The sequence below is a fragment of the Zootoca vivipara genome, chromosome 6, assembly GCF_965207765.1.
Source record: "Zootoca vivipara chromosome 6, rZooViv2.hap1.1, whole genome shotgun sequence".
Classification (NCBI taxonomy): Eukaryota; Metazoa; Chordata; class Lepidosauria; order Squamata; family Lacertidae; genus Zootoca; species Zootoca vivipara.
In genome coordinates this window covers 78308110-78331393 of record NC_142589.1, presented here as the reverse complement: position 1 = coordinate 78331393, position 23284 = coordinate 78308110, and the positions used below count along the sequence as shown (strand labels likewise).

Here is a 23284-nt window from a genome sequence, read left to right as displayed (position 1 = left end):
TAACATAGATATTAGCCCCAGTTAGGAAAATAGCAAAAACTAAAATACTCTGCTGAAAATACTGTACATTTTAAGGAGCAGATCCTGCCCACTCCACTTAAGAAATTAGTACAAAAAGCCATTGATGGATTTAACTATCTTCCCAATTTAAAAACCAAAGGTAAATTTAATTACCTGATGCCTAAAAACACACAAAGCACAAAGGGGGAGCCACCACTGAAAAGGCCTGATCTCATGTGGTCATCCTTGGAACGCAGAGTCCTGTTTGGTTCATGTGGAGAGAGATGATGTCTTGAACTGCTTATTGCTTTATAAGCCAAAACTGAGTCTAGAAATTCCTTGGTTGCTAGTTCAGTTGAGGCCGGATTGGTGTTTGTGTGCTTAGACCCTGGTCTGCAACCTGACCACTGAGTTCTGCACCAGCTCCGTTTTTTGAACCGTCTTCAAGGGCAGCCCCAAGTATAGCGCATTGCTGTGATCTAAGCCTGGAAGCCACCAGAGCATTGATAACAGAAGTTAGGTTCTTTCTATGCTGCGTTTTTGTATACTGCTTCGAGACGTTTAAATATTAAGTGGCTTGGATACATGCCTTTAAATAAATAAATACATGAATAAGATACATAAATAAATAAAATTAATTTGCTGACGGCTCCGCTCTGTCTCTTGCATGCTTGCAACTCATTAACAGCCCTTGCCCTCTGCTGATTTAAAAGCCAAAGAGGCCTTTGGTTTATTTTTTAAAAAAATATTTGGAAGAATGCCAACAGGCTGTACGGGCACAGTTCAAAAGGTACATCAGCAGCTGAAGTGGGCGATGTGGCTGGCTGAGCATGGCGCATGGATCTAGTGTTCATGTGCAGTTGTGCACATTTATGTCCATGCGCATTCCCCTGTTTAGGAAAGTTTTAAATGTTTGATAGCATTATTATTATTATTATTATTACTACTACTACTACTACTAGCTGACCCGGCCACGCGTTGCTGTGGTTCTTTCCTGTGATCCCCCCACCCTGTCCCGATCCATGACGTATCCTGCCCCTCCTTCCTCCACCCCGGCTCATCCCTGTGTTTCGGTAGGATACCCTTCCCTCTGTTGTCCCTGGGGAGTGTTGGCCCCTCCCCCCTGTATCTCCATACCTTGGCTCCCACCCTTTGAAAAAGAACTACTGTATTAGGTTCTGGGTTCTATTTCCCAGCATGCACTTTTGTCTGAACCCTGTGTTGTCCCTGGGGAGTGTTGGCCCCTACCCCCGGTATCTTCCTACATTGGCCCCCACCCTTGGAGAAGGAAATGTCAGTTTCTGGGCTCCATTTCCCAGTATTTACTTTTGTCTGAGCCCTCTGTTGTCCCCTCCCCCCTGTATCTCCATACATTGGCCCCTGTGCACGCATCGTGAACATTTCTATACAGTATATTTAGATTAAGGATCGGGGTGATGGTGTGCCCTGGGACGCAGAGAACTACTTTAAAAATTCTGACAGGGGGGGGGTGTCAAATAGCAAAGCCCCACAGCCCCGTAGCAACAGACAGGCCCAGACAGAAGGAGGGGGGTCATATGGGCCACTTGGCGCGGGCCTCCGAATCTAAAGGGGGCTTTGGTCAGCATATTCACAATCAGTAAAATGAAAAAAGTAACAAAAAAGGGTTAAAAAACAGGACCAAATTATCTACCTGGCCCGGGCCTCTGTCTGGCCCTGCAAGGGCCTGGCAACAGAAGGCGCGTTCTGAAGCACCCAAGTTGTTCAGTTCCATAAAAAACACAGGAAGTGGCAAGGGGAAGGTAGGGGATTGTAAATGGGGTGGGGGGTGGCCACTGCAAATATCTGAGGACTTAAACTGAGGAGAGAAAGTGCATGGTTGTTGTTTTTTTAAAAAAAGACGCAGAGGCTTACAATCAGTTGTAGTATATACCGTAAAGCCTAGGTTAAAAGGAGCACGACTGCCCTTACTTAAAATGGCCGCCGGAGCCTCGCATGTGACACAACGCCCACTAAATTATAAAGCGAAAACCCCTCGCTGTGTCCCCAAGTGCGTGTTAGGAGAAATGATGAACGACTGCCTAATGTTGCCAGGCGTTTATTAATGCAGCCGCTGGGAGAGGCTTTGGGCTTGGGCTTTTGGGGGTGGAATGGCTGTTTTGGTGGTTGTTGGACAGTTGCTCCCCCCCACCCTACGTCAACCCATGACCTATTTGGGCTCCTCCTCCCACCCAGGGCTCCATTCGGGATAGTATTTAAAGGGCTGTAGAGCTGAGGCCTAGTCTGTAAAATGGAGCCAAGACCTAGTCTTTAGGCTGTAAGACTTGGCTTGGGCTAGTATTTAAATGTGACCCGAGGCCTCCGCCCTGTATCTCCATTCCTTGGCCCTGGCCTGACTCTGTGGGTTGTCTGGTAATAGGTCCCCTTCAGATCCCCCTGAGCCTCTGAATCCCCCTGTTTTACAGGATCTCGTGGTGGAGGCGGGGTTTGTGGGTATGGCGTGATGTTGTGGCTAATCCCCGTGACTGCCCCCACGTGTCCCGATCCATTATCTATTCTGTTTGTTCCCCCCCCCCTCCGTGACCGGTGTATCTCATGACGTTTTGAAGGATGGTATTTATTTTTGTCTTGTGGTTATTTGGTGGGGGGTTTGGGGGGGTAGTGGTGCTAAATTGTAAAGTAAAAACCCCTTGCCATGCCCCCAAGTGCGTTGCTGTGGGTTATCTCCCCCCCCCCCGGGCCTAATAGGGGCCTGGCAGGGGCCTACATAAAACAAAGGCCTAGGGGTCTGATAATGGCCGCCTTGGTGGTTTCAGTTGCTTGGTTGATGATATCATTTGGTTTGTGGGTGTGGCTTAGATTTCACAGGAAGGAAGGGGGTGGAGGAGGGTATAACGCCACTAGAGGGCACTGTTTGACTTGGTGGAAAACCAGGTTTCTACCTGCCCAGATGCGAAATTTGAGGGTTTTTTGTCCCCAACAACCCTCGGGAAGTGGCCTGGATCGTTGTGTCAAAATTTCAGGACGATCGGTCAAGCGGTTACGGATAAAAGTGTGGCTGACACTTTCAATATTTTTACATTTATATATATATAGATTATTCTGTTGGGAGCCCCCCAGATGGGTGGTGTATAAATAATAATCATCATCATCATCATCATCATCATCATCTCTACATCCACTACCACCCAAACCACTCAGAAGTTTAACTCCAAAAAGCCTAGAGATGAAACAGAATCCCAAAGAGTGACGAATGGAGAGACTCATGTGTGGTAAGTCAGCCAAGCCAGGAAATGAGGCATTCCTGATACATAGGAACACAGGGAGGTGCCTTATACTGAATCAGACCATTGGTCCACCAGCCTCAGTATTGCCTACTCTGACTGGCAGCAGCTCTCCAGGTTTCAGACGGAGATCTCTCCCAGTCCCCACCTGGAGATGCCAAGGAAGTCCAGAGAAGAGTGATAAAAACTTACTGGATGAGGCCAACGGCCCATCTAGTCCAGCATCCTGCTCTCACACTGGCCAACCAGATGTTGCTCCCCTCACCTTTTTTTCAGGACACATCTTCTTTTTCGTGGGTAGGGTCACCATAGTCAGCAAATGTGTCTTTTTTGCTCATCACAATATGGCAACCCTGTCATGGATGCATTAGCTGATATTCCAGGCACGCCTGGAAGAAGCGGACCATTTGGATCCCTTCCAGTCGGGATTCAGGCCTCATCATGGGACTGAAACTACCTTGGTCGCACTGGTTGATGATCTCCGGCGGGCTAGGGACAAAGATGAGAGCTGTTTCCTAGTTCTGCTGGATTTCTCAGTGGCTTTTGACACTATTGACCATAACATCCTTCTGGACCGTCTAGAGGGGTTGGGAGCTGGGGGCACTGTCATACAGTGGTTCCGCTCCTTCCTCCTGGGCCGTGTTCAGAAAGTGGTGGTGGTGGGGAATGAGTGTTCAGACCCCTGGGCTCTCACTTGTGGGGTGCTTCAGGGTTCTGTCCTCTCCCCCAATGCAATTCAACATCTACATGCAGCCGCTGGGAGAGATCATCAGAGCGCTTGGGCTGGGTGTTCATCAATATGAGGATGATACCCAGCTCTACCTCTCTTTCAAATTGGAACCAGTGAAGGTCCTGTGTGAGTGTCTGGAGGCGGTTGGAGGATGGATGGCAGCTAACAGATTGAGGTTGAATCCTGACAAGACAGAAGTACAGTACTTTTTTGGGGGACAGGAGGCGGGCAGGTGTGAAGGACTGCCGGGTCCTGAATGGTGTAACTGTGCCCCTGAAGCAGCAGGTGCGCAGCCTGGGAGTCATTTTGGAGGCTGTCCATGGCTGTCCATGGAGGCGCAGGCCAATTCTGTGTCCAGGGCATCTGTCTATCAGCTCCATCTGGAACGCAGGCTGAGACCCTACCTGCCTGCAGACTGTCTCTCCAGAGTGGTGGGTGCTCTGGTTATCTCTCGCTTGGACTACTGCAATGCGCTCTATGTGGGGCTACCTTTGAAGGTGACCCAGAAACTACAACTAATACAGATTGCGACAGCTAGACTGGTGACTGGGAGTGGCCACCGAGACCACATAACACTGGTCTTGAAAGACCTACATTGGCTCCCAATACATTTCTGAGCACAATTCAAAGTGTTGGTGTTGACCTGTTAAAGCCCTAAACGGCCTCAAAGGCCCAATATACCTGAAGGAGCATCTCCACCCCCATCGTCCAGCCCAGACACTGAGGTCCAGCTCCTCTCTGTGAGAAGTGAGGTTACAGGGAACCCGGCAGAGGGCCTTCCCGGTAGTGGCACCCGCCCTGTGGAACGCCCTCCCACCAGATGTCAAAGAGAACCACAACTACCAGACTTTTAGAAGACATCTGAAAACAGCCCTGTTTAGGGAAGCTTTTAATGTTTAGTAGACTATTGTATTTTAATATTTTGTTGGAAGCTGCCCAGAGGGGCTGGTGAAACCGAGCCAGATGTGCGGGGTATAAATAATAAATTATTATTATTCCTGCATTGCAAGGGGTTGGACTAGATGACCCTCATGGTCCCTTCCAATTGTACAATTCTATGAACGTGTGTCCAAGTTAGACCAACCGCCTATTTTTACATCTCACCACCCTGCTTACCCACCACCCACAGATCACCCCACCTGCATCTGCAACTGCAGAGTGTGACAACAGCCTTTCGTTTTTATGTATATAGGAAGAAAATTCATTTCAGATATAGGTACTGCACATTTAATGACTGGTTATGCAGAACAGGATAAAGAGGCACAGGATTTCCAGCTTCTGTGCAGGCCCTTGGTCCAGCACCTCTTGTTTTAGAAACGAATCGCTTTGAGTATGAAAATAAAGGATTTCGCAAGCAACCTAAAAAGAGAGATCCGTTCTACTTGAGCATAAACACTTTTAAAGTAATGCTGTGTTATTCCAGCAGAGGGCGCAAAACTCCAAGGAATTGTGAGCAGGGAAGTATAGAAAAAAAACTTGTCTTTTCCAGCCTCAACCACACCGCTGCACTGGAACCCAAGTTATAACAGGTTCTGGTGGGCAGGAAGAGGTTACAAAGGGGTAATAGGGACAGGGGACAGGAAATCAAATGGAAGGTTAAAGTAAGATAAAACTGTGGCTTGCACACAAATACTGGTGACTGGGAATGGCAGCCAAGACCGTGAAAGACCAAATTGGCTCCCAGTACGTTTTTTAGTCCAATTCAGCCCTGTTGTTGTTGTTTAGTCGTTTAGTCGTGTCCGACTCTTCGTGACCCCATGGACCATAGCACACCAGGAACTCCTGTCTTCCACTGCCTCCCGCCTCAAAGGCCCAGTATATCTGAAGAAGCCTACTGAGGTCCAGCTCCAAGGGCGAGGTTACAGGGGAACCAGGCAGAGGGCCTTCTCGGTAGTGGCACCCGCCCTGTGGAATGCCCTTCCACCAGATGTCAAGGAAATAAACAACTATCTGACTTTTAGAAGACACCTGAAGGCAACCCTGTTTAGGGAAGTTTTTAATGTTCGCCGAACAAATGCTATTAGCCCAGAGATGGAAGGAAGAGACAGCCCCGACCAGAGAAGAATAGCAAACCAAGTTGATGGACTATGCCGAAATGGTAAAATTAACTGAGAAGCTCAGAAACCCAGAAGAGAAGAACTTTAAAAAAAGAATGGGAAAAGTTTATAATTTCTTTACGAGACCACTGTAAGCAGTTAAAAACATTAGCAGGATTTTAACCGCGATTGTAAAGTAACGGAAAGTATGGATAATTTAGAAGAGGATAAAAATTTGGGTAAGTATTGATATGCAGATGTAAATGCTATCATTAGGACCCATGGAAGGGATGAGGGGGAGGAGAGCCAGGAGATTCAGAGTAATCCCAAAATTTAGACCTTGAATTGTTTTTCGTTGTATGTTTGTAAAATCAAATTAAAAAATTATATATATATAAAATAGACAGCTTCTCCCAGGTCTGTGCTCTGTGGAGCAGCTGCAGCAACAGAGAACCACTCTTCCTCTACTAATTTATGTACCTTCCCCCGATGGGCTACACATATGCAGCTGGAGGCTGTGCCTGTGTGGAAACATCCTATGCTCATCCCTTTTCAGTCCCCTCCTGGTTCTGGGAGAAAGTGGTGCAGCAGGGAAGAGAGAGCACCTAGCCCTTCACTTGCCTCTTCCTCCTACCCATCCTGTGCTGCCCCCACTCCAGCTCTGAGGCTTCCCCTGCTTTTGACTCTGTATAGCTCCCCACAAATCACTGCTCCCTTCTCTGGAGTCAAGACACCAGCCCTTCTCTCTGCCCCCCCCAAGTCTTCAGCATGTTGCCAGTCCCTTCCAGTGGATGGCTTTAAAGGGGATTGGACCAATTCTTCGAGGGGGGGGGGATACAGTTATCAATGACTACTACCGGTATCAATTGCCCTGATCCAGCAGATAAGTACAATTTTTCAATATTCAAGTAGGGTCCCCGATATCAATTCTACGTAAAGGAACCCAGAAATATGAAAGAAACCGTCCTTGTATATCCATAATTTATTGATTCAAATAAACATAGACTACAATTCGTTTTAAAACCCAGCTGATTTTTTTACACAGACGCAGCAGCTGAAAAGGAGCACAGCCTTTTGAAACACCCTTTAACAAACATGGAAGTCCCCTTACATTCACTTTTCTCTCTCTCTCTCTCTCTTAAAAATTACGTTGCAAAAATAAAGCAAAGATTATTATTTCTTATTTTTATATATCTATATAAAATCTGCTAAGGTAGATGGTTTATGCAGGCCTGTTGTTATCTATGTTTCTTTTTTTATAAAAGGGAAAAAAAGGGAAACTCAGAAAGTGGACTGACAGCCACGTTTGTCCCACCCCTTTCCACGTTTATCTCCACGTCCCGGAACCATCGTCAACCTTCTGGGCAGAAAGTCCAGTCCGTCTCTTTAAAGTGCAAAGAGTCTGCAACCAGAGGCGGGAATGCAGTGCTCGGAGAATGAGAGAGCGCCCCCTGGGCTTCTGGAGGGAAAAGCGCCATTCTTTGTCAGGGGGGAGTCTATTGAGAGAGAAAGAGGGAGAGAAATTAAGTTCGGCGGAGGCTCACAGTCCACCACTACCCTGGTCACCTGCGGCGACTAAGAATCACATCTAGGCGAGTAGAAAGGGAGATTTTGCACACACAGATTTTTCTTTCAGGATGCAAATGATCAGCACAGGTAAGCTTTTTGTAGATTAGCAGTGCATAGTCCTGTGAGTTAGACTGGGATGAGATTCAGCAAAGGTCATTCAGTGAGCTTCACGGAAGAGGGGGGGTCACGTATCTCCAGGGGCAGATTTAGGTTTGACGAGGCCTTAAGCTACTGAAGGTAAAGGGGCCCTTTATATGTCCAATTTGTCAACAACAAATTGTTGCTGTTTTGTGCGTTGAATATATGCTATAAGGTCATTTATGGACCTGATAGGTATCTAAAGCCATTTGCGCATGTTGCCCATGCAGAATGTACAGTAGGCACCCTATATATAGAAAGGAGCAAACGCATGATATTTTAGGAAGCAGGTTAGCAGGCGGGGCCCATGACTTACATCATAGTAGCCGACGCAACTCAAAACACTGTTGCTGTATGTAGGTTTTATTTTTTGTTTTATCTTATTATTTTGGAATGTACATCCAGGTTTTTTCCTTTAATATTTTTTTGGGGTCCCCAAGAGAGTGGGGCCCTAAGCTATAGCTTGTTTAGCTTATACTGGACATAAATCCGCCGCTGCGTATCTCGACAGCGTGCAAGAGTGGCTTGAAATACAGCGAGGGGAAAATGGCTTTGCTGTGCTTTAAACTGATGATGATGATAATAATAATAATTTATTATTTATACCCCGCCCATCTGGCTGGGTTTCGCCAGCCACTCTGGGCGACTTACAACAGAATATTAAAATACAATAATCTATTAAACATTAAAAGCCTCCCTAAACAGGGCTGCCTTCAGTGTCTTCTAAAAATCTGGTAGTTGTTATTCTCTTTGACATCTGATGGGAGGGTGTTCCACAGGGCGGGCGCCACTACCGAGAAGGCCCTCTGCCTGGTTCCCTGTAACTTGGCTTCTCGCAACAAGGGAACCACCAGAAGGCCCTCGGCACTAGACCTCAGTGTCCAGGCAGAATGATGGAGGTGGAGACGCTCCTTCAGGTATACTGGACCTGAACATACCCTTTGTTTAATCTGTTCTGAAATAGCAGCTGAGTCTTTTGCAGAGGAGGCTATGGGAACTGCACCCAGCCTTCAGAAACTGAGCCATCCTTAATTTCACGTCCCCACCCTAGAAAGATAACCTGAATGCGAACAGAAAGCTTTCCAGACTGCCATTCTTTGTTCCTGCAGGTAGTTTCCAGGAGCTTGTGCTATAGGCAGTTAATTAAATTGGGGAAGAGGAAAAACCAACCCAAAAGGCAGGGAGAAGCTTGGGGAGAATTAAGCGAGTGAAGAAAGGCAAAATTAAAACTCCGTCACTTGCACTGTGCAAAGTTAACAGGAAAAAAAAGAAACCCAAAGCATTTTAATTGGAGTTTCGAATTTCCCACACACAGTTGCAAGTAACAAGAAATCAATTTGCTCTGGGGAGGTGTGTAGAGCGTTTCAAGTTAACCTAATCTGCTCCAAGAATAGATGCTGCATTTTGCAGGCAACTGTGTTCCGTGCAGCTAATCCACATTTAATCCACCAGAAGGTAATGCACAGAGTCCCCCTTTGTCTGCGATGGAAGCTGGTAGAGGGAGAGGCAGGAGCTGGATTTAAGTTATATGGGGGGTGTTGGTGGTGTCTGTGTGTGTGTGTCTGTGTGTCTGTGTGTCTGTGTGTCTGTGTGTGTGTGTGTGTGTGTGTGTGTGTGTGTGTGGAGAGGCTTTGAGAGAGGAACAGTTTGTTCCAAGCCCTGGCAAATCTCAGAGGATGGCGAGTCTGCTGCTGCTTCAGAGACCAGAGGCCAAGGAGATGGGCAAGGAAGGCCAGGTGACCAATTTGGAGGCAGAAAAACAGGGGATCCCAGGGGAGCAAGCGAGGAGGGTCACAGGGCTCATGCAGTGGCACCCAATTGGCCACCTGACTCGGGGACCAACTACCGGTAGGATCCTTTCTGTGGTACGTGCACCCTTGCTTGAAACTCCATCCGCTCCCTTCGCTGACGTCCACCTCCAAGTTTTCAGGGCCCTCAAAGGAGGAGACCTGTGGCAGGCGCTTGACTATACCAAAAAGTTGGTGCGGGGGGGGGGGGAGCGTGCCTCCTCCAACCAGCGGCCTCAGTGGTGTGGGGTGTAGGGGATGGGCACCTCATCCACAGGGCTCCTGGTCCGAGCCCTGCAGCAGCCAGAAGCTGCCCCCACCTCCCCAACCAGGTTGCCTTCCTGGGTGCTCACATATGTGTATTTGTGGCAGGGTGGAAACGGCATCCAAATTACTCGTCAGTGATGACAGGCGTAGGAAAGCAAGGAATTTGTGGCCCATTTCATCACCTCTTTGCATTATTATTATTATTATTATTATTATTATTATTATTATTATTATTATTTAATCAAGCAGTGTTTAAATTTCATGAAATAATTTAAAAAAACAACCCATCAATTTCTCAGAATGCCAAATTTTACATCCATCTGTCTATCTATCTATTGACCTATCAATCTATCTGTAGTTCTTTCCCTGCAGAATTTTGGAATATATACGTTTGAAATTTCCGGGACATAGCCGGGATTCGTCCGTCGAAAATGTCGTCCTGGCGGAATTTTTGAAATTCGGTTAAAATGTCCAGGGGAAACCCAGGCGTATTTTAGTCCACATAGGAAGCGTTGATTTTGGGGGGAGAATTTCCAAAAAGATAGCTAGAAAACGGCAATATATTTATTTTACTTGTTGGAGATTTTGCAAAAAAAAAAAAAAACCCCTTTGGGGGGAAAAAGAAAAGGGACCCGGGAGACCAGGGTTCGAATTCTGCCACTCAGCCATGAAGCTCACTGGGTGTACCCTTGTTAGCCAGCCGCTCCCTCTCAGCCTAACCTACCCCGCAGGGTTGTTGTGAGGATAAAAACAGGGAGATCTTTGTACGCTACCTTGAGCTCCCTGGAGGAAAGGCGAGATATAAATGCAAATGTAATAATAATAATAATAATAATAATAATAATAATAATAATAATAATATTGTGGCGTTACCAACAGGTGAGCGTGGGGCACAGGAGGATACGCACCATGCGTGTGGGGCTAACTCAGTCCCAGGCAGCCTTTGAGCTCATGCAAGGAGATGAGCTTGTTCTCATCCAGGTCGCAGTAGTCCAGGAACTTGCGGACGCAGCGCTTGGGTCGCGTGTTCCTCTTCATGTAGAGCTTGAGGGGCCGCAGCTCCCGCTCGCTGATGCTGTTGCTGAAGTCCTTGTCCAGGCGGACGAACTGCCAGCGCACGGCCCGCTCCTCCAGGCTGGGGCCCGTCAGGCTGTCCGAAAACCTGCGGGTGGGGAGAGGAGGGGATCAGGAGAGCCCTGCCGGATGAGGGAAATCTAGTTTGGGGCGGCCCAGGACATGTGCATTCCTTAAAAAACAGAAATGTCTTTTATTCTTTTAAAGAAATGTATTGTAGCCTGCCACCCCAAACTCCAAGAGTGCAGGCTTGGAATCTAGCAAAAATTCTAGAATGATAGAATTCTAGAGTTGGAAGGGACCCTGAGGATCCTCTAGTCCAGGGCTCAGCAAACCTTTTCAGCGGGGGGCCGGTCCACTGCCCCTCAGACCTGGGGGGGGGGCAGACTATTTTTTTTTTTTGCAGGGGATGAACGAATTCCTACGTCCCACGTATAACCCAGAGATGCATTTTAAATAAAAGGGCACATTCTACTCATGTAAAAACACGCTGATTCCTGGACTGTCCACGGGCCGGATTGAGAAGGCGATTGGGCCGGATCCAGCCCCCAGGCCTTAGGCTGCCTACCCCTGCTCAGTCTAGTCCAGGCATAGGCAACCTTGGCTCTCCAGATGCTTTGGAACTACAACTCCCATGATCCCTAGCTAACAGGGCCAGTGGTCAGGGTTCATGGGAGTTGTAGTTCCAAAACATCTGGAGAGCCAAGGTTGCCTATGCCTGGTCTAGTCCAACCCCCTGCAATGCAAGAATATGCAGCTGTCCCTTACGAGGATCGAACCTGCAACATTGGCATCAGCAGTACCACGTTCTAACCAGCTGAGCTATTGGCGGACAAGCATGGCTCTCACCCTCTGGCTTCTGCCTGCAGCCTGTTTTTCAGGTCAGCTAACACACACAACTGTTTTGGCTATTGTCCTCCTAAGCACCAGCCTGGTGAGGAAGGGGAAATGCCCGCCCATTTGCCCAGAGGGCATCATCATCATCATCTCTTTTGCCATAGTAATGGTGGTGTATGGAGCATTAGGGGAGGGATTCGGGTGGCGCTGTGGGTTAAACCACTGAGCCTAGGGCTTGGTGATCAGAAGGTTGGCGGTTCGAATCCCCGCGACGGGGTGAGCTCCCACTGCTCGGTCCCAGCTCCTGCCAACCTAGCAGTTCGAAAGCACGTCAAAATGCAAGTACTGTAGATAAATAGGTACCGCTCCATTTGGAAGGTAAACGGCGTTTCCGTGTGCTGCTCTGGTTCGCCAGAAGTGGCTTTGTCATGCTGGCCACATGACCCGGAAGCTGTACACCGGCTTCCTTGGCCAATAACACGAGATGAGTGCCGCAACCCCAGAGTCGGTCACGACTGGACCTAATAGTCAGGGGTCCCTTTACCTTTACGTAGTACCTCTGGTGGGGGAAACATTATGCTCCTTCTGGGGTCGTTTGTCCACCTTTGGTTCTCACCTGTGGCTCCTAGCAGGTGACAGCGGACATACGCCAAGAATGGCTTCAACTGGCCGGCTAAACCAGGTGAGGTTAGCCAATGGGTCTTAAATCCACAGTGAGTTAGGGACTTTCCTGCATGCAAAGACAGGCTCTGGCAGATTGAGTAGGCAAGACCAAGAGTGGGTCAAGAAGGCAGTGTCTGCCCATGCTGTAGAGGGAAATTTAATTCTAACCTTCTGCTGCCTTGCAGTATATCTTCAGGAGAAGAAAAGTCTAAGGGGTAAACCCTACACCAGTGATGGGCAACCTTTTGAGCTTGGTGTGTCAAAATTCGCCAAAAAACCGAGCATAACTCGGGTGGTGTGTTATTTCGAGAAAAAAACTATAATTTCACGATATTTATAGTTCAAATAACAAAAATGTATAATTGTAATATATAACTGAATTTAATAAACCAAAAACTAATTATTTAACACTCTCTCTCTCTCTCTCTCTCTCTCTCTCTCTCTCTCTCTCTCTCTCTCTCTCTCTCTATATATATATATATATATATGGGGGAAAATAAGGCAAAACCCAGAGATCTTTCCCAGTGGGACTCTGGGCTCAGGCCTTCCTCCAACGGGTCTGCCGCTAGGGAGGTGGGCTCGGGTTAGGCCTGTGCCTCCTCATGGCCATCTTCAGCCCACCTCTCCCCTCACTCAGCTATGCTTGTGAGGCGGCGAGGGAACAGGAAGTGAGGTTGAAGATCCGTGCAGTAGCCGAGGATGAAACGTCCTTTTCAGCATGCGGCTGCGTGTCACCTAAAATGGCTATGCGTGTCAGTGCTGACACGCGTGTCATAAGTTCACCATCACTGCCCTACACAATGCAGAGTGGACTTGCTCACTAATCTATTGACAGCTCGATTATGATCGCTAGGAAGTGGAAGGGGCAAGCAGAATATAAAACAGAAGAATAGTATAAAGAGGTGTGGGGTATAGCTATTAATGATAAATTAACATGTGCCATTAAGGTAAGACATGAGAAATGATTTTGAGGAGATATGGAGGGTGTTTGTAGAATTTGTACTGTTAAAATGGAAAGGGGTCAAACCATCGCAAGAGGTGTTGAAATTTTGGGAGGTTAGGTAGTTACAATGGAATGGTCTCGGTGGTGGGGGTGCACATCTTTATTCTTATTTATGTCTGATTATGACTTTGTCAAAATAAAATAAAAACAAAAACAATCAAAAGGGGGAAAAATACAAATACAAATGCAGACTGGAGTCCTTAAGGCGGTTGGGTGGCACCTTGTACGCCTCCTTCCGGCAACTCCTGCAGCCAAGCTGGTGCCAGACATCTTGGTCTGCTTTCCTTCGCAACATATCAGCGAGGTCGAGGGGGGGGTCGTCTTGTCATCTGGGCAGCCCAGGACCTCTAGACATACTGCCTAGACTTGCACCCCAGGGAGGTCACTTTTGTGCTGCTAATGCACTGGTTTGATTTCACCCCCAGAGGCTTACTCCATTGTTTCTCAAGACAAACCAGATGGCAACTAAGGGTGGGCCGGGACGCGGGTGGCGCTGTGGGTTAAACCACAGAGCCTAGGGCTTGCTGATCAGAAGGTCGGCAGTTCGAATCCCCGCGACGGGGTAAGGTCCTGTTGCTCGGTTCCAGCTCCTGCCAACCTAGCAGTTCGAAAGCACGTCAAAGTGCAAGTAGATAAATAGGTACCGCTACAGCGGGAAGGTAAATGGCGTTTCCGTGTGCTGCTCTGGTTCGCCAGAAGCGGCTTTGTCATGCTGGCCACATGACCTGGAAGCTATACGCCGGCTCCCTCAGCCAATAACGTGAGATGAGCGCCGCAGCCGCAGAGTCGGTCACGACTGGACCTAATGGTCAGGGGTCTCTTTACCTTTGCCTATGGCCATTATCTCACAAGCAAACCTGTTTCTGATTCAACAATGGAATCCTCCATTAGATTTAAACTCTTGCTTAAAACGTTTGGCAGCAACTGTCTCCCCTGTGCCCCTTCAGAGAGAGAAAGAGAGCAGCATTTACCTTCGGTATGGAACCGGCATCATCCTTGACTGTAGCATGTCAGAAGCCAAGGCTTTGATCAGATTGGAGAGGAACTCTACTTTCTTGGAGCCTGGACAACCTAGCAGGAAAGAACACAGGGAACAGTTTGCCTCTGGGTCTGTGCTCAGTGTCACCTGGCAGAAAGGCGGCGAAAAAGTGTTTGAAAAGAAGCAGAGATTCAAAGCCACGATCCCACCTGGCAGCAGCCGATCCCGGAAGAGGGAGCCCATTTCTGCATTCTTGGCCGCCGCATCCGCCTCGCAGTCCGGGGGGAAGTTCCTGCGAGAAAGAACGAGCGAATACTACCATCAACAAGAAGACTAGCAATAACGGCAATAAGATTAATTCTTTTAAAATCCCCCTCTTCAGTCAGAAAAGGCAGCTGCCCAAAAACTCAGCGACTGTCCCTGTCCTCAAGCTTACAATATGAGAGACGCAGCACAAAAGGAAAAGGAGTTGGAAAGGATGAGGGGGGGGAGGGGAAAGCTCAGGCACCGATTCCTACCAGGGCTGGGAGATAACCACCTTTTCAACATCACGGGCGATCGGGCAGAGCATCGGGGCTCCTTTAACTGCTTTAACCGTGCTCCCCTCAGCTGAGCAGTTTCACAGAGCCCCCACCTCACCACCAGCTCACGGGAGCAAGCCTCGGGCTGGGGGCTCCTTTAACTGCTCGGCTGAGGTAAGGGCAGCTGCCCACTCCTCGGTTGAGCAGTTTCGAGATGCAGAGGGAGGAACAAGCTCTCAGCACCTCGCCAATACAGCTTGTCTCTCCCTCCCCGTCGTATATATCGCTGAGTGAAACCGACATCGCAGTCTGCTGTTCATACCAGCCCTGGGCAATACAGTGGTACCTTGGTTTAAGAAGAGCTTAGTTTATGAAGAACTTGGATTGAGAACGCTGCCAACCCGGAAGTAGGTGTTTTGGTTTGTGAACTTTGCCTTGGAAGCAGAACATGTTCCGCTTCCTGCTGAGTGTAAACCCCGCTGCTATGGGAAAGCACACCTTGGTTTAAGAACGCTTTGGTTTAAGAACGGACTTCCGGAACGGATTAAGTTTGTAAACCAAGGTACCACTGTATATCGATATATCGCCCAGGCCTAATTTCTACTTAACATAAATATTGTGGGGAAGACCACTAACAAATAAAACAAGCTGAATGCTCAATAAGCAGGGCATCTGGAGGCACTGCTACATCTATGGACAGCATAGAAACCCCCCCCAAAAAAAACATGGGAGCTGTAGTTTGTCAAGGGTGCTGGGAATTGTAGCTCTGAGGTGTGTAATCTATAGTTCCCAGGATTCACGTGAGCAAGCGGGGAGATGTGTTTTCAATGTACATAACCTTCATGGTGCTACTTTGTTGATGATGGGAGTCACCCACCTAGAAGCACAGATCTGTAGAGGGTCATTTAATCCTACCCCAGTGCAGGAATCGCCTGCCCAACGTGGGCCTCGAACCCGCAACTCTTAGATTAAGAGTCCCATGCTCCACCGACTGAACCAGGACCCCTGGTCGGGTGACACTGACCTTGTCGAAGTGCCTGGAACGGGCCGGCCAGTGTCCACCCTGACACACCAGCAATACCCCGTGGCCTGGTGGCACTGCACGGCCTTATAGGTGCCGTCCCCCTCGCACTCCGGGATGAAGGTGCCCTCCTGTTGGTGCTGCCGGGCCTCATCAATAGCCTCTCGCCGCTCCTGCTCACATGACGGCGGGTACTCTGCAGGGGTGAGTGGCACAAGCAGCCACCAATCAGAACAAAGAAGACAAATTTAGCGTGTCGACATTTACACTGTGGAACTCCCTGCCTATTGACATCAACAGGCTCTTTCACTGCACTCTTTTCGGCGTCAGTCCAAAACATTTTTTTTTCCCCAGACAAGCCGACCCAAATGCTTAGGAAGATATTTTTAATCTGTTTCAGTATTTTGACTTTTGTATCTTTTAAAGGACAGCTGTACATTTTTCTTTATTTTATTGTTTTGTCTTATTGCATTACTGCTTTGAGGTGTTTTTTGTTTTGTTTTGCGGTGTTTAAATTTTTATCAAATAAATAAAATAAAAAAGCCGACCACCTTCTGGTTGTACCCAGCTAGAGGACTGTAGACGTGCCCTGGAGCCTCCAGCGACTTTGTTGTTGTTTTTTGCTACAGGTTTTTATTACTATTTCATTTTATCATGTATATAAAACAGAGAGAACAATGACAGCAACAGACGACAAATTAAAAGATGAAAAACAAAACTACAAAATACTTACACAACGAGTAGTTGTGCATCAGTTAAAACAACAACGTCCAAGTAAAGATTACCAACTTTATCACATCATCAAGGGCACTTCCAGATTTGTGATGAGGTTTTTCTTGAAATAATAAATTTATCACCACCACCACCACCATTATTATTATTATTATTATTTCTTGGCCCACTCTGGGTGGCTTCCAACATAATAAAAGCACAGTAAAACATCAAACATTAAAAACTTCCCTATACAGGGCTGCTTTCAGATGTCTTCTGAAAGTTGTACAGTTGTTTATTTCCTAGACAACTGATGGGAGGGCGTTCCACAAGGTTGGTGCCACTACCGAGAAGGCCCTCTGCCTGGTTCCCTGTACTCTCACTTCTCGAAGTGAGGGAACTGCCAGAAGGCCCTCAGAGCTGGACCACAGTGTCGGGCCTAAATGATGGGGTGGAGACGCTCCTTCAGGTATGCCGGGCAGAAGGCGTTTAGGGATTTAAAGATCAAGGTTCAGCGAACTCCCCCCCCCTGAAATTTGACCCACTAAAATACAGCGATGGGTCCTGACACTCACCTGGAGCCTGCTTCACCGTGCGGCTGGGCTTGAAATCCGGAATGATGATGGGAATGAGGAACGGCAGTGAGGTGCCTTCTAGAGGGGGGGGGGGAAGAGACAAAAACAGACACACACAAACAGACACACATACAGAGGCACGGGCGACAGGAGAGTAGATGTTATGGGGGGGTCTCCCACACCACCCATCTGTTTCGACACCCTCCCCGTCCACTTTGTATTGCTAACAAGTTTCCCAGAAAAAACGAGACATCCCGTGGTCTCAGGCAATTTCGCGGCATGATTTTCCCCCAACAAAAACAGCTTTTTGGGGACCTGAAACCTTGAAGCAGGACCTCAGCACGAGAGGCCTCTGCCCTCCTGCAATGGGCCTTCAGAAGCATTACTTGCCTCGATGCTGTTGCTCACCTCCTATCGCAAGGTAAAGGTAAAGAGACCCCTGACCATTAGGTCCAGTTGTGACCGACTCTGGGGTTACGGCGCTCATCTCGCTTTACTGGCCGAAGGGAGCCATCGTACAGCTTCCGGGTCATGTGGCCAGCATGACCAAGCCACTTCTGGCAAACCAGAGCAGCACACGGAAACGCCATTTACCTTCCCGCCAGAGCGGTAACTATTTATCTACTTGCACTTTGACGTGCTTTCGAACTGCTAGGCTGGCAGGAGCTGGGACAGAGCAACAGGACCTCACCCCATTGTGGGGATTCGAACCGCTGACCTTCTGATCGGCAAGCCCTAGGCTCTGTAGTTTAGCCCACAGCGCCACCCGTGTCCCGGGGAGAAGCCTCTAAATGTCACAATACACATGCCATTTCTCTTTCTCTATCTCACCACCCAACCACAGGCGCAAACCTAATATTTTCACTGGTTGCTTCCAGCTTTGATTTTAAAAGGCTCGTACAACCAATACAGTGGTACCTCGGTTTACGAACTTAATCCGTTCCGGAAGTCTATTCTTAAACCAAAGCGTTCTTAAACCAAGGCGTGCTTTCCCATAGCAGCGGGGGGACTCAGTTTACAAATGGAACACACTCAACAGGAAGCGAAACATGTTCTGCTTCCAAGGCAAAGTTCACAAACCAAAACACCTACTTCCGGGTTTGCAGCGTTCTTAATCCAAGTTGTTCATAAACTAAGCTCTTCTTAAACCAAGGTACCACTGTACTGTATTTTTAGGCTTGCATTTTTGATGCGAAGGATTAAAAGGCGTTTGATTAAAGTTGCTCCCAATTAACAGAGGAACACTTTAAAAAATGTTCTTGCAAGTCCCTTATGAAGCCAACCTGGCGCCGTGGACTTTAATTCCCATCAGCCGCAGTCAGGGATAATGGGAGCTGCCATTCAAAACATCTGGAGGGGGGGCCACTTTGACTGTGATCCTAAACAACTGTTTAGCTTGCTTTCCCGTCTACCCAAAAATAAACCCCTAGGAGGGATCAATGGGATTGGATCTCAGGTAACGGTGGGTGGCAGTCTGTACTGATTCATCAACTAAGGCTGCACACACGCACACAATGCATTTAAAGCATGTTTGCCCCTGTCCAAAGAATTCTGGGAACTGCTGTTTACGATGGACGCTGGAAATTGTAGCTCTACAATGGGGTAAACTATAGACAGCCAGCATGGTGCAGTGGTTAGAGTGTCGTCCTAGGACCTGGGAGACCTGGGTTCAAATCCCCATTCAGCCATGAAGCTTGCTGGGGGACCTTGGGCCAGTTGCTGTCTTTCAGCCTAACCTACTTCACAGGGCCCATAGCTGCCAAGTCTCCCGTTTTTCGCGGGAAACCCACGTATTTTAAACCGTTTCCCGCTGGCATCCCAGATTGGGGAAAATCCCGTAAATCCCCCGGATTTCCTACCTGCCAGGGAGGCTTTATTTTGGGTCATGGCGCCACCCGATTTCCGGTGCCCAGACATGGGTAGCGCGGCACCGGAAGTTGCTTCTACGCATGTCCGGACATCCGTAGAAGCGAATTCCGGTGCCGCTCCGCCCATGCCTGGGCACCGAAAATCGGGTAGAGCAGCACCGGAAGTCGCTTCTACCCATGTCCGGACATGCGTAGAAGCGACTTCCGGTGCCGGCACCGCCCGATTTTCGGTGCCCACATATGGGTAGCGCGGCACCAGAAATCGCTTCTACGCATGATATGCGTAGAAGTGACTTCCGGTGCCGCGCCGCTGCTGATCCTGCATTTTTCAGCGGGAGACTTAGCAGCTATGCGAGTCGCAGGGCTCTTGTGGGCCTTAAACAAAGAGAACCACCTATGCCACCCTGAGCTTGGAGAAAAAGCTGGTGTGTGGATGCAATAAATAAAGAAGTAAATAAATAGATCCCAGGATTCTTTCGGGGGGGGCGGGCATGTTTTCAATATTTGGTTTTTGTGTATATGAGAGAGGGAGGGAGCTCTTCCCCCATTTTTGGTTCTAACAATCATAGAATCATAGAGTTGGAAGGGACCCCAAGACCTTGGCATTATCAGCACCCCCACCCAACCAATTGAGCTATTTCAGCACATCATATCACAGGCCTTTCATGTGTGGGGAACCTTTGGCCCTACAAGGTTCACTACAACCCCCGTCAGCCCCCTGGCCAATGGTCAGGGTGATGGGAATTGTAGTTCGGCAACACCTGAAGGGTCAAAGGAGTCACCACATTTGCCATACCCGGTAGTACAACCAACCAGAGAACCAATAGGCCAAGCTGCTCACAGCTGCAGCGAGGAAGCAGATTTTCGGGAAGTGATGGGGATGGTTACACAAGAGTAGGGCCACTTACCTTCCTGCTTGTGGGGGAAGGGGCTTGGCTGGGTGGGCCGGGGCTTGGCGCCATCTTCTGCGTTCAGGGAGGAAAAGAGGTCGAAGGCAACTATTACAGAGGTTTTAATGTCATCTACTGTGTCCAAAGAGCGGTGGAGTTCAGAGCTACAGGAGGTTTGGAGTCTGGGGTTATTATTAAGATGATTACTTGGCGGAGGATTCATGCCTTAGGAGAGGCGGAAATCCAAAACATGCAGGGAACTGAACCTGTTGGATTTCTGCCTGTCGAGGGGCAGAAACGAGGGAGTGGAATGCAACAACTGGGCTTGGTCTTCTTCTTAACAGTAGTGTCCCTCCAGGGTCCATCTATTTAACCCACCTATCTCCCACGGCTGGAAATGGAACCCAGGAGTCCAGGCTCCGCCTACTTGGGCCAGTGGGGGGCGGAGGGCAACTGTAATCACAGAAGTGGATGTGCAGTACCCCCATCTGCCTGCAGAGGGAGCACCCTTCCTTCCTTAAGGACCCTAAAACCTATGTTGGAGGTTAGGGGGTAGGAAAATAGGAAACTGTCCTCTACTGAGTCAGAAGATTGTCTACACACTAACTGACAATAGCTCTCCAGGGTTAGGGGCAGGGTTCTCTCCCAGCCTTATCTGGAGATGTCAGGATTTGAACTCGGCACCCAAAGCAGACCTTCTACACAGCCCTCCCCTCCCCGAGCCACAGTCCACTCCATAGCTCTGTAGGGCAGGATTTTAAAACATTATCCCCTTGGGTAGAAATGGTCCGGCCGAGCTGTGGGGTGTGCAATCGGGGGAGAGGATTGGGTGGAGGGGGGCAGCCTTACCTTTCCGAGAGGAGTTGGGATCTGGCCATGATGTCCGAACCGTGTAGGACCCTGGAGAAAGAGTGGGACAGAAATAGGCAGGGTTTTTAAAAAAATAAGTCATCAGTCGGCCCTGTTTTGTGTTTCAGGTTCCTGCGGCTCTAATCTGGATCGCCAATTGTTTTGGGGCAGCCAACCCTGTTCTTTCCGCTTAAAACAGCTCCACAGAAACTGAGTGAGTAGGAATCTGCTCCAGGAAAAGCTCCCCCTGTTGGATTTCTGCAAGATGAAAAAGTGCAGAAACACTCCCATGACCCTCCTTCCATGAGCGTCCATGGCACGAGCAAGGGGGGGGGGTCAGTTGCACCCCCAGATGAACCGCAACTCCCAGATTCCCAGCTTTCGTGAAAAAAATGGAGCCGGTTTCTAGCACTTGTGGAAACTGAGATATGCGGCAAAATATACAGGCACGAATCTTCTCATGTTTTGTTAGCAACCAGCCAGCTCCCCATTTTCAGTGATTTATTTCCTGCTATGGACAAATCTCTGCGGACGCCCATGCTTCCTACCTGACAAAGAAGGAGGGGGTTGTAATGGGTAACAGATTGAGGTTGAATCCTGAAAAGTCAGAAGTACTGTTCTTGGGGGACAGGGGGCGGGCGGATGCGGGGGGCTCCCTGGTCCTGAATGGGGCAACTGTACCCCTGAAGGACCAGGTGTGCAGCCTGGGAGTCATTTTGGACTCACAGCTGTCCATGGAGCCGCAGGTCAATTCTGTGTCCGGGGCAGCTGTTTATCAGCTCCATCTGGTACGCAGGCTGAGACCCTACCTGACCGCAGACTGTCTCGCCAGAGTGGTGCATGCTCTGGTTATCTCTCGCTTGGACTACTGCAATGCGCTCTATGTGGGGCTACCTTTGAAGGTGATCCGGAAACTACAACTAATCCAGAATGCGGCAGCTAGACTGGTGACCGGGAGTGGCAACCAAGACCATATAACACCAGTCCTGAAAGACCTACATTGGCTCCCAGTATGTTTCCAAGCACAATTCAAAGTGTTGATGCTGACCTGTTAAAGCCCTAAATGGCCTCAAAGGCCCAGTATACCTGAAGGAGCGTCTCCACCCACATCGTTCAGCCTCAACACTGAGGTCCAGCTCCGAGGACCTTCTGGCAGTTCCCTCCCTGCGAGAAGTGAGGGTACAGGGAACTAGGCACAGGGCCTTCTCGTTAGTGGCACCCGCCCTGTGGAACACCCTCCCACCAGATGTCAAGAAAAAAAACAACTCTCTGACTTTTAGAAGACATCTGAAGGCAGCCCTGTTTAGGGAAGTTTTTAATGTTTGATGTTTTATTGTGTTTTAATATTCTGTTGGGAGCTGCCCAGAGTGGCTGGGGAAACCCAGCCAGATGGGCGGGGTATAAATTATTATTATTATTATTATTATTATTATTATTATTATTATTATTATTATTTGCAACCCAGTGTCTCCTGCACCCAGAAGTGGGGAATCGTACCTGTACAGTTTGGCGTTTCGTTGAGGACCGACGTTCCACTGATCGGTTTCCCTTCCGGTGTGGAGCACCAACAATAGCCAGTCTGTTTATGGCACTGGACCTAGGAGGAGAAGGAAGGGGTGGATGAGTTTCTAATAGGTAAAAAAAAGGTAAAGGACCCCTGGACGGTTAAGTCCAGTCAAAGGTGACTATGGGGTTGCAGCACTCATCTCGCTTTCAGGCCGAGGGAGCCGGCATTTGTCCACAGACAGCTTTCCGGGTTAGGTGGCCAGCAGGACTAAACCGCAACGGGACACCGTGATAGAAACCAGAGTGCACAGAAACACCATCGACCTTCCCGCCACAGCGGTACCTACAGACTTTCTGACGCAGCTTTAAACGTGCATCATTTATCTATGTGTTTATTCAATTTATATACTGCTCCTTATCCGAGGATCCCGGGGCGGTGTACAACATTAAAAACGTAATTTACACAGCATAATAAGAATATTAAAAATGCAGATGGAGTCCATGCCCGGGGGACACATCTAGTATCATGTGCCACTTTAAACCGCCATGGCTTCCTCCCAGAGAATTCTGGGAACTGTAGTTTGTCAAGGGTGCCGAGAGCTGTGAGGAGGCCCCTCCTCCCCTCAGATAACTACAATTCCCAGAATTCCCTAAGTACAGGAGCTGCAAGCACACCGCGCATTGAAAACACTACAATTCCATGCTAAACAGCCCTGGCTTCCCCCAATACTTTTGTAAGTTATGCGGCCTTGTTGCCCAATTCAGTATTTCCTTTATGTACTGTGGTATTTTATATAGTGTCACTTTGCTCTCTCTTTTTTTACAGATTATGATTTAAGTAACAATTTATTCGTAGACAGCAAATTTTCTATTTAATTATTATTTGCTGACATTTTGACAGTTGGAATTGTAAAATCATGTGTGAGGGGCGTGGCTTACGGAGATTCCCGGGGACCAGATAGAGTGAGCTGGGGGCCACATCTGCCCTCTACCCAGG

At 48.5% G+C, this 23284-nt stretch overlaps 1 protein-coding gene across 7 annotated transcripts in view; it reads right to left on the bottom strand.

The window, feature by feature from the left end:
- Positions 1-6996: 6996 nt before the first annotated feature.
- Positions 6997-23284, bottom strand: part of LOC118087173 (SPARC-related modular calcium-binding protein 1) — a 46042-nt gene continuing 29754 nt past the window's right edge. The window contains exons 4-12 of one of the 7 annotated variants that reach the window (XM_035119577.3): positions 22279-22378; positions 20782-20832; positions 19951-20007; positions 17175-17252; positions 15892-16084; positions 14556-14638; positions 14339-14438; positions 10699-10952; positions 6997-7525 (exon numbers count right to left, since the gene is read on the bottom strand). In XM_035119577.3, coding sequence (XP_034975468.2) covers positions 10712-10952; positions 14339-14438; positions 14556-14638; positions 15892-16084; positions 17175-17252; positions 19951-20007; positions 20782-20832; positions 22279-22378 — 903 coding nt within the window. In that variant the 3' untranslated portion in view covers positions 6997-7525; positions 10699-10711. Of the gene's footprint in view, positions 7526-10663; positions 10953-14338; positions 14439-14555; positions 14639-15891; positions 16085-17174; positions 17253-19950; positions 20041-20781; positions 20833-22278; positions 22379-23284 lie in introns of all 7 variants that reach the window. The other 6 variants (XM_035119576.3, XM_088672729.1, XM_088672730.1 and 3 more) reach the window with 6 other exon arrangements.